Source organism: Tetrahymena thermophila (genome assembly GCF_000189635.1).
Source record: "Tetrahymena thermophila SB210 genomic scaffold scf_8254528, whole genome shotgun sequence".
Lineage (NCBI taxonomy): Eukaryota > Ciliophora > Oligohymenophorea > Hymenostomatida > Tetrahymenidae > Tetrahymena > Tetrahymena thermophila.
Window position 1 is genome coordinate 143008 of NW_002476302.1, and position 11852 is coordinate 154859.

General features: G+C 22.5%; 3 protein-coding genes across 3 annotated transcripts; 1 reads left to right on the forward strand and 2 right to left on the reverse strand. All coding sequences in view use genetic code 6, as the record gives it.

Moving 5' to 3' along the window:
- Positions 1 to 1062: 1062 nt before the first annotated feature.
- TTHERM_00637250 (synaptobrevin) lies at positions 1063 to 1734 on the forward strand (the record flags this gene model as incomplete). Its single annotated transcript, XM_001032386.2, has 1 exon — positions 1063 to 1734. The coding sequence occupies one exon, from the start codon at positions 1063 to 1065 to the stop codon at positions 1732 to 1734; it is 672 nt and encodes a 223-aa protein (XP_001032386.2).
- Positions 1735 to 2907: 1173 nt separating this feature from the next.
- On the reverse strand, positions 2908 to 7798 carry TTHERM_00637259 (filamin-A-interacting protein, putative; the record flags this gene model as incomplete). The annotated part of the gene is made up of 8 exons (XM_001471450.2): positions 6663 to 7798; positions 6256 to 6426; positions 6010 to 6181; positions 5440 to 5950; positions 4842 to 5329; positions 4525 to 4782; positions 4328 to 4468; positions 2908 to 4110 (listed from the first exon to the last, which is right to left on the reverse strand). Exons 1-8 carry the CDS (start codon positions 7619 to 7621, stop codon positions 2908 to 2910), a joined length of 3903 nt encoding a protein of 1300 aa, XP_001471500.2. The 5' UTR covers positions 7622 to 7798.
- A 1057-nt stretch (positions 7799 to 8855) lies between these two features.
- Positions 8856 to 11703, reverse strand: TTHERM_00637260 (type A von willebrand factor domain protein; the record flags this gene model as incomplete). The annotated part of the gene is made up of 7 exons (XM_001032387.3): positions 8856 to 9486; positions 9542 to 9969; positions 10023 to 10171; positions 10229 to 10585; positions 10643 to 10998; positions 11053 to 11224; positions 11406 to 11703. 7 exons carry the CDS (start codon positions 11701 to 11703, stop codon positions 8856 to 8858), a joined length of 2391 nt encoding a protein of 796 aa, XP_001032387.2.
- Positions 11704 to 11852: the final 149 nt, after the last annotated feature.

The window sequence follows — 11852 nt, forward strand, 5'->3', positions numbered from 1 at the left end:
AAGTTGAAGATAACATTAAAAATAAATCACTTCTTAGAATTAATTTCTAAAAAAGCAGTCTATTACTCAAATTTTTAAAAGACTAAGTAATAAAAATAAGTTTCCACTTAAAAAAAGAGATAAAATAGTTTTATACCAAAATTAGTAAAATTAAATAAAAAAATTTACTACTCTAAGAAGTATGTAAATAAATAAGGCAGAATGAGTTAGCGAATAATTTAAAAACTTTTTGAAATCCATAATTTATTAAATATAATTCATACTTAGTTAAAAATCATATGAAGCCATCTTCATAGATAGTAAACAATTTGTATGATTTTTAGAAACAAACTTAAATCATAAAAAATACGCCTAAAAATAAATTAATATTTTGCTTAAATTTAATAAAATAAATTTAATTATGAAAATATTTTTTATTAAACATTTTTAAAGAATAAATTAAATTATTAATAATTTAGAATGCTAATTTGAATTCAATAAAGTATTTATTCAAAAAAAAATTATTAAAGTAATTAAAAAATTAACTGTAAAAGCAAATTGTTTTAGTAAAATTTGCTTGTTTGCCACAAAATAATTAAAATTAGTAATTTATCTTAATAATAGAAGCTTATTTGTATAAGACAAAGGCTTAATATTGGTTGATAAAATGATAATTTTGTTTACTTTAAAAAACTTTAATGAAGTATTTTTATTTATCTTTTTGTTATAATTTTTTTATTGTAATTATCAAAATAATAAATATTTAATTTTACTTTATTTAGAATTTAATCAGAAATAATAGCTTTATGAATCAGATAAATAATCAATATTGTTTGTTAGAAGGGCAAATATTAATAAGAAAGTCAATATATTTATATATATATTTGTATACAATTTATAATAAAATAAGTTTGGCACATAAAAATATAATTATAATAAAAAAATCATTTGATAAATCACAAGATTAACAAAAATAACAATATTTTTTCACTGTTTTACAGGGCATATCTCTCGTCAATAAAAGTTTAAAAAGAATAAAATAAAGCCACAAATACTTTATATAGCAACTTAATCTGAAGAAAGATGAGCAACATTAAATTTTTTAGCTTTGCAAAGGTTACAAGCGATAAACTAATTTATAATGCTGGAAACGAAAAGTCAATGGATGAAACATACAAAGCTGAAGCCATTAAAGTAATGAGGGAAATAAAAAACATTGGTCTGAACTTCGATGAACGTTAAAAAATTAATACAGGCAGTGGATCATGGTTCTGCAAAATTGACAGCAAGAATATTTTATATTTGGTTTTATGTACCAGCAGCTACCCTGAAAGACATGCTTATGGAATGATTTAATAACTACAAAATCACTTAGAAAAGCTAGCTGATTATGGAAACGAAGATGATACAAGTCTTAAGTTCCATGCTAAATCTACTATGAATGATTTAAGTACAAAGTACAATGACTTAAGAAAAGTGGACAAAATTTATGAAGTGAATTAAAATTTATAAGATGTTTAATAATAAATGGAAAAAAATGTTAGGAATATGATTGAAAATTAAACTAATCTCGAAAATTTAGACACTCGTTCTCAAAGCATGAAGATGACTTCTTAGCAGTTATTATCAAACTCAAAGGAATTAGAAAGTATTATGAAATGGAGAAATTTTAAATTAAATTTAATTATTTGCTTTGTAATTCTAGGCGTATTAGCATATATCTTAGTGCCCATAATTATGAAGTATGCAAACTGAATAATTAAACAAAATCTATTAATAATTATTATCGTGAACAATTTTTATATTCTATATATCATAATATTCATTCATTTTTGGTTTATTTTACAAACTTTTGTTGTAAAAGAATTTAACAAACATTTTGAATAAATAAATGTCAGACTGATATATAGATAGACAGATATGCACACAGAGAGAATATTATCAAATTAATTTGAATAATTTATCAATTAATTACTTACTTCCTTACTAAGAATTAAATTTATGATTTATAATTAAGAAAATCAAATGCAAACCAAGCAAATAAAAATGAAAAATAGCAATATTTAGAAATTAACAACACATATATATTTACTCTATTTTCATTTATAATTTTACTCTAAAACTATTTAAACTGTTATTTTCTTACTTACTTAGTTAATTACAATATTTTTAAGTAAATTTGTAAATTTAATTGAATGCCTTCTTTCAAATTTATCTACTCACTTTTAAATAATTAATTTTGACATAGATTAATTTTTATTTGGTAATTAGTTATTATACCATTTTAAAAAACATTTTAATTTAGCTAAATTTTCTTAATATATATAATAAAAGGTGTAAAAAATGATAGAATTAATAAAGTCCTTAATAAAAATTGGCTCAATTATCTATCAATCATTTTATTTACTAAAATTAAAATCAAAAAATTTAATATATTGATAAAAAATCATGATTAAATAATTTTTCATAAAATTTTAAAAAGGTTACTTTAAAAATATGGTTATTTTCTGATAATTATATTTGTAATAGGAAACACATATTAAATAGAATAATAAATATTATTTTAAAAATTTAAAGAAAATTAAAAATAATAAAAAACAGGTATTGAAACAGGTTTAGAACCTGATTAACAAAAAAATAAAAAATTTTTAATCAAAGTAATTGTGATACTAAAATAGTTATATTAAGCAAAGAATTTAATATTAATACATATTCTACTATATATTATAATTTAAATTTAAAATAATTAAGTTACTTCGAACACCTTTAAAAAAAATAATTTAATATTAACAAATATTCTATTTATATACATATAATATATTAATATAATTTTATTTACTATACTAAAAGGACTATCTAAAAAGATAAATAAAACTATTAGTTTTTTTTTATATTTTTTGAATAAAACGAAAATAAAAATTATTTATTTCATTTCCATGTGCCTTTTATTTTTGGACTGTTTTAATTATTCTTGTTGTTGTAACTGGCTGCAACATTAGTGTTAGAGCAAAAAGGAGCAGTTTACTAGGTGTAAGAAGTCCTACAAGTATTAGGATAATAAATCACCTTATCTCTTGGAGATCCGAATGGACTCTTACTTTAAGAACTTCTTTAGTTATTTATAAGGATATTTTGGTTGCTGCTATTGGCTATATTATTTATTCTTTGCTATAATCCTTTATTTATTAGTGATAAGTCAGCTCCGCAGCTATTTTACGCTTAATGGTAATTGTTTTATTAATTAAGTGGCATTTAGATTTATTGTTTTAAATTTTAATTAGATAGAGAGTTTTTAATGGTATTATGTTGAATTTGTTATAGTTGAGACTATTGCTGCATTACGTTTTAGTTCATTATGGGAGAAGCACTTTGGTATTATTAAAGGAAAGATTATTAACTATGCTAAGGATTATATTAGTTTATGCTATAACTATTTGAAGATATTGATTAATTAGTCATATTTTAAGATGAGGATGCTGAAGAACTGGGTGTTTTAGAAGAATTTAAAGGAATTTCTCTTTATGAATTCAAAGGACTATATTATTAAATATTTTATAAACTTGTACTAATTAAGTCGCTTTGCTTCATGGGATTAGTGTTTGGGGTATATTATTGGTTAGAACTAATAGAAGCATTGGAGACAATACTTGGAGTTTGTTGAGCAGTAGAATAATCAATAAATCCTTTGCTTGAAAATGCTGTTTGAGCAGATACCCTAGTCGGAGCTACCATTCCTTAGGATGAATAGTTTATGTAAATGTTTTTAGGTTACTACTATTACTACTACTATTAGTTATTTAAACAATTATAAGGTCCATCATTAGGCATTAAATAAGATTTAGAATGAGACTTTTAGTTTTGGTGATAATAATTATTATTATTTTTTGAATGTTAAAAGCCTTATTAAATAGGTGATTATTTTTGCTCTTATATTTGTTAATCTGCTAAATCAGATGCATTTTCTAGGACAAGTTTTCTAACTTCTAACTTAGCTATTTACTTTTCTAGCTCAGCTATTTCTAGTTCTCTCCTACATGTTTCCTATTAAACAGTTGTTGTTTAAGATTTTAGATCATCTATTAGCTTCTTCTTCTATTATAATTTAGAAATTTCATCTCTCAAAGTCTGTTCCTGAATTCATTTTAAAATAATTTTATATAAATTTAATTTTTCTATAAAAATGAAATCAATCAAGACACAAATAAATAGCTTTAAGTGTTTTTCAGTTTTTGTATATTTTTTTAAATAAAAGAAATGTTAATTTAAATCTTGATTTTTGAAAAAGAAAAATTTTCAATTAAATTTCTGATTTGTTTCTTTAATTATTAAAAATTTATTATTTTTTTACCAGTTAACGGTGAGATTCAATACTTTATTTAACTTTTTCAATTTATTAGGTTTATTCCTTTAATTAGGCTATTTCTTGATTAAGCTCGCCTTCTATAGCTTCAGATTTTCCAATGACATCAGCAAATTACTGTTTTAGATTCTATTTTAAACATTTTTTGTTAGATCTTAATAAGCTAAAGAAATATAGAAAATTACCTATTCTATTTCATTTACTTTTTGGTTAAGACACTTTTCTAGAAGTTTCATGTCTTCTTCAACTTTGTATTTGGCTTCTTTGTAGTTTTCAAGGTCATTGTGCATCATATCAAGCTACATTTTAGAATGAACTAAATCTTAGACTAAAGCTTTCAATTTAGGCAGAATTTCAGATTCAACAATGTTTATGTTTTCTGTAATGCTTTTTTCTAATTACATTTTTTCTTCTTTGATATCTTTCATTCTTTACATTCTTTCCTAAATTATAAAAAAACAAGTCAAATTAAACAGGATATAAATTTTTTTCTAAGCTTTACTTGTTATTATAGTGTCATTAAATATAAGAATTAGTCACTGTGATCTTTCATTAAATTTTCAACTTACTCTTCTCCATGCTCGTTGGCAATTTACTCGAATTGTTCTTTTTACTTGTCACAATACTGCTAAAATACAATTTAAGCGCTCTTTTTAACAGGGATTTTTAAATTTTCATTAAGTACCATTTTAGACTACTCAGACTTTTTAAGTAACTCAGAATCGTTTAATATTTATTACTATAGGTATTCGATTCTCGATTAAGCAGAGCTCAATTCTTTTTTGAGAGATTCTAATTCAATGCTATATTTTTGTATTAATTGAACTATTTCTTGCTCTTCATTGTAATACTTTTCATTTATTTCTTCAAGTTAAATGAGACTGTTGAAGAGATTATTTGTGGCCTCAAGGTACATATCTTAATCCTTAAATAAATTACTAAGATAAGTTTGCTTGAAGTAATCTATAAGCCTATGTAATGTAAGACCACCTTAATATTTTAAATAGATAAATAAAAATTAATAATTAAAAATTTATGAATAGTTGAAAAATTAATTAATTTTTTCTTATTTAGTAGAATTATTTTGATTAAATTTATACTTTATTGGTATCTTATTCCTTGTACGATTTACTGAATTGCTGGCCCATTCTAATTATAGAACTCTCCTTAAAGCATCATTATGAAATTGCAGCACATAATTTCAAGATCAGGCAGCTTATTATTCTAGCTTATTTTATTAATTATTTATTCTGCTTATTCTAGTGTTTAAGTAGAGCAACATTTTTCTTTTTTGATGAGCTCTCCCAAATCTTCTAATTTTGAGCTGTAGTGATTGAAGTACGATTCTTTTTCTTTCAATTTGCTAAAAATATTTCCTATTTAATGTGAAAATTTTGTTTACTCGTTTTTCTAATTTTCAAGAGCTCTCTAAATTTCATTAATAGTAACGTCAATCTTATAAGCCTCATTGATGTACTCATATTCCTCAGGATATTGATTAATAAACTATTCAAAAATTTAATCTAAATCCTCCTTCTAAGCAACTAATTCTGCCCTCTAAATAAGTTTTCCGTTGAGATCTTCCTTTAAAAAGGCTTTTGTTTCAAGATCCTTTAAAATTAAAATGTAAATAAATAAATAAAAGCATTAATAGCAAGTTAATATTTTACAATATTGTAATTTTCTTTTATTTGCTCTAAATTTTCTACAAACTCCTAATATTGCTAAGATACTTCGTTAAACATATGAGTCATTTGAGAGTTCTTTTTTTGAAACTCCTCTTTCACTTCCTTAACTTTCTTTTCCTTTAGAATGTGATAGCGTTGCTCTTGTTATTTTATTCTATAATTAAAATATAAAATTTAGTTTTTTTAATCAAAAATATTGATTTGAAATATAAATTGATTTTTTTATACATTTCAAGTTTAGATTGTAAATTTGTTATTCTATGTTTATGCTTTCCACACATTTCTTCCATTTTAGCTATTTCTTTCTTTTCTTAAACCTAGCTAATTGATATTTGGTCTATTTTTTTTTTATTTTCCCCACATTTAGCCACTAGAGCATTTTCAATTATAGAATTAATCCTATTTTTTTAAATATGAAAAAGCATTAATTTTAAATAAATTAAACTGATTTATTTCATTTTCTTTAAATTTGTACTTTAAATAAAAAACTGGTTGTAAAGTCTTAAAAATTTTTAAATTTAAAGTTGAAAATAGGAAGTAAATCAACTATTTTTGTTTTGTTTTAATTGCTAATAAGCCCATCATATATTTGAATTTATTCTTGGCTGTTATTAAATTGATTAAATTATGTTTACTTGCAAGCATTTATCTAATTAGATATTTTTGCCATGATAAACTCAAGCTCCGATTTTTTACCTTCAATCAGATTCTTTTTTTCTTTTATTTTATCTACGATTTGCTAAAGTTCTACTTAGGGAGAAGCTGCAGCATTTTGATACAACTCTTATGAGTTTCTAACTTACTTTTATGAATCATCTCTAGAAGTATTTCCTCCGTTTCTTTACTACTTTACTTAAACTAAATCATGAGTGTTGTAACTTGAATTTAGTTAATTATTTAAATGGCCTCCTCTTGAGCTATTTAATGGGCTCTTGCTTTTTTAAGGACTCTTCTTTCTGCTTAAACCCTAAGTAGAAGACTGCAGTTATTGAGAAATTCTATTTTATTTAGAGCTTTGTTTGGCAGACATTGGTGAATTTAGGATTTCATTCAATATCTTTATCGAAATATCACTCATACTATTTTTGTTTGGACTCCCGTTTTCATAGTAAACAGGCTTTGCATCATTTTAGCTAATACGAAAATTTTAAGAAGCTCGTACTTAAATTGGAGAGGCAGAAGAATTTATAGCGCTTTACTTTTTTTCATCCTAATTATCAGCATCGAATCGAACTGCTCTAACTGATGAGAGCTGATCAATACTATTTTTAATAGTGGCTGAAGTAAAATTCTATGGAGTAAGTATTTAATAATTATTATTTGATATTCTAGTATTTCCTGATAGAGTTGCTAATTCATTTTTTGCATTAGGAGTAAATCCTATAATATTCTATTAAGAAGTTTACAATCTATTAGGAGTAATTGCTCCATTCTTATTTGTTTTGTTGTTTTCTTTCTCACTCCTGTAAGAATTTAAAAATCCAAAATCTATAATTTTGCAATCCTCTATGCTATTCATTAAACCAATAGAAGTTTACTAAGCAGCTTACTTTATAGGAGCAAACATCTATTAGTGTTGATTATTTTATATCATAATTATGGTCAAACTTTAGAAGTATAATTTCTTTGTTTTGAATATGTTAATTAATATCTATCTATCTAACTCTAACAACAATCTATATATTATTAAACCTTTCTTAAATTAATTTTTGTTATTTAATAAGAAAAATTTGCTTGCAATCTTATTTGAAATTTCCTATTAATTACTTCCTTTTTTAATTAATCTTATTATTAAATGATAATTATTTTCAGTGAATTAATTTTAAATCTAATATTTATTACCATCTAAGATTTATCAACCTTTTTGCTGAAAAAACAATCTGCATTACTTATTTATTTATTTATCAATTTTTTCATTCATTTATTTTAGGATGTTTATTGCTTTCTATTTTTTAACGCCTAATTTTTATTATATCAAATTCTATTTACAATTTGCTATTTATTGAGTCTCTTCAGTCAAATTATTATTATTAGGATAGAAATTATATTGTGCTTTAATCATCACCATTACAAATTTACAAAATAAATTTAAAAATAATACATTCAATTAATTTCATATAAAAGTGAAATAATAGAAAGTGACATCACAAATCTTTACAAATCAAAAAATATTTAACTTAAATATTAATTTGATAACAATTTAATATATCTACAACTTATTTTTATAATCTTAAAAATGAAAAAATATTTAACTTAAAAATTTAATTTTTTTGCAATTTAATTTTTCTGCAATACATTTTTATAATCTTAAAAATAAAATAGATTATTTTAATTCTATATTTGTGTTATTTTTATAAATAAACTAAATTCTTTTAATTTAATTGACTATAGCTCGTCTTATTATATAAAATGCTTGAAGTTAAAATATTTCATTACATGTCAAAATAAAAAATAATCTATTATTTTAATACTTTTAAAACTAAGAGAATTTAATTTATTTAATTTTTAATTTAGCTAATATAATCCTTCATTAACAAAAGTAAATAATCCTTTCATTTTTCATTCGTAAATTAATTTTTCAATTACCATATTAATTTCTTTCTTTAATACTCATTCAAAGAATTTTTTATTGGATGAAATTTTGTTAATTTATTTTTAATTAGAATTTCTACAAAATTGTTTAAAATATTTTTATTTAATTTATACAAATATAAAATTGTTTAAATTAATATAAAAATTATAAAAAACATTAAAATTATTTTTAACTAAATTTATTAAAATTCTTAGTAAAGCAGTTTACAAAAATAAATTTTAAATTATTCATTAATTCATGATTTTAATAATTAATAGTTTTCAAAAAGCTTTTCTAGTTGAATAACTGGTTCTTCAATATCATTTTATTTTTTAAATCTATCAATTTATTTGTAAGCTTTCAGCAAAATATATTGATGTTAATTTGATAATTTTTAGTGGAATTTTTACAGCCAATATGTAACTACTATTGTCATCCAAATGTCTTGATTTTATTAAATGGTATCTTTTATTGGATTTAGTTGATTTACTTAATCCGCACTAAGATCAAGAAGCCCAATTAAATTCTCAGAATATTACCACAACCCAGATGCTTTTTAAAGTTGTATTACTTTTGAATAATTATCTATCTATCCATTATTATATCTAGTTGTATCTTCATTTGTTTTATTTTATAACAAAATATTACTGGGAGTCTAAGATATATAATTACTGCTTTTATTTTAATAACTATAACTACCACCTCCACAACAACTTGCTTTTTAGTGTGTGTTTCTTGCGATTGATAAACATTTTGATGCTTTAGAAATATTTAAATTACTTTAATATATCAAATATTCTATATCATCTCTTTTTCCTTCAATGACTTCTTCTTATAGTTAATATTCACTACCTATAAATGCAGTATACTCACATAAGATTTAATACCTTAATAATTTGATATTTTTATATTAAAAATAAAAAATTTACTAAATATAAATACCTGATAGCTTCATTCTTGAGCAATTCTATCATCTTATCTTAAGAAGGTTTCATGGCATTAGAAATGTCATCAAACACATTTTCACATTTTCTTTACTAATTAATAATCACTTATCTAATTAACTGATATAGACCCATCTTATGAATATGTGCAAATTCGTTTGAAATTTGGTCTTTAATATCAACAATATACTCATCTTCTGTTTTCTAGCTACCTTAGTAAGTAGTTATCAGTTTAAATTTTATTTATTGCACTTCTTCTAGCTTTCTATTTAAGAAAATATAAAATCTCAAAGTTTTAGATGTATCGATATAGCATATTTGCTAAGGATCAGGAACAATACAATTTATGCTATCATCATGATCTGATATCAGACTCATTTATACACCATTGAAATTTTCAAATGAGTCTTTAAGTAATTAAATTACCTAGTGTCATTTATATATTTTTGTTGATTTTATCAAATTTTAAAAATTATTACTTAAGAAATAATTTAGGAGGTATCAGTTACTTTCTAAAAATTACCACCCGTTTCATTTAAAATTTATGTAGCATATAAAAATTCGTAAGAGCCAATGCATAGTGCGTTAATATCACATTTGAATTTGTTCTTTTTGACTATTTCTAAAGCTAAGGATAAACAAAAAAATAGTTTTAAAAAATATATTTTTTAATATTAATATTAACCTGGTTAATAATCTTGGAATTCTCCATCTGTTATTATGTAAATCTTTTTTCTCAATCCATATTAGTCCTATAGATTATACATCAAATATTTTAAAGCTTAAGAAATATTAGTACCACCCATATTTGCTTAGAATTTTTCAATTTTATCTATTGAATCTTGTAAATTTTAATCATTAACTTAAACAGATTGTGGATACATTACTGTATAGTTAGTACCAAATGATATGATATTGTAGATAGAACCTTCTGGGAGAGATTTCAAAAAGAAGATCAATGCCTATTTAGCTGTTTCTATATTAGAGCCTACCATAGAACCGCTTCTATCAATAAGAAGTAAAAACTCTGCCTTCATTAATTCTTTAAATATATAAGAAATAAATCATCAATATTTTTAGATATTTAAATAAAAGTTACCAATTTCATTTTAGGCTTATCTAAAAAGTTATTTTTTGACTTAAGCAATATTAGGTACAAAATTGAGTAAGACACAATATGGAGATATTTCAGAATCGTTTTAATAGCTTGAAAGCAAAGTGACATTCTATTTATCATATTTGATTTTTAAAAATTCTAGATTTAATCCATTTTAGAAAATGGATTTTAATGTATCCTTAGAAAATTATGCAAGTATTTCAGTATGATAAGCTGTTACTTATGTGAATTTAACCAATTTATTAAACTGATAAATATTAAATTCATTTAAAACAATGCAATCTTATTCAGTCTATGCATAAATATCACCAATTATTTTAAGATTCTCAAATAATATTCTAATAAATCAATCAATTTATATTTCTAAAGATAAAATTAAAAATTTAAATTACTAATTTTCACTGGATCTAAATGGTAAAGTCATTTTGTAATATTCACCTTGAAAAGTTAATTATTCTATACAGTTGAAGCAAATCAAGAATTCTTAATCATTCTCTATATTTCCTACTTAAACTTAAAAGTTCCCTCTCTAACCTTAAAAAGAGCCTAATGCAGCAGTTTTTCCTTTTAAAATAAAAAATGAAATTAATTATCTATAAATATATAAATTTAAGGACAGATAATAAATATTAGGAATTTCTAAATAAATTTAATTTGATTATCAAATAAGCTTAAATATGTTTATTAAATTATGTAAAAGATTTTTCTTTGTCTAAATAAAAAACCAATTTATAATCCTTAATACCTTATCTTAAAGCATTTTTATATTCTTCTTTTGCTTCCTCCTTCTCTTTAACTAGACAGTTAATTATCTTTTCATCAATCTTTATACTTAAATTATCAAAGCAAAAATCTTCAGACAAATCAAAACTAAAAGTGAAATTTTGAATGGTTTAAGTATTATTTAAGTATTTTAGCTAAAGTTAATGCTAAGCAATAGATCCCTTAACTTAGAAATTATATTAAATATCAGTCTCATAAATTCTTTGGGAATGGCCGTAATGGCAATAAAATTACACCTTTGAATTAAAGCACTCGAGCATTTTTTATGTTATTCTCAAATATTTAATCAAGTAAATTTACTTATTTTTTATTTTTTATTATTTTAACGTAATTTGCCTTAAACAATTTAAAGATGTAATAATTTATTAATAGTATTTATTTATCTATTAATCTTTTGATATTCACTTTT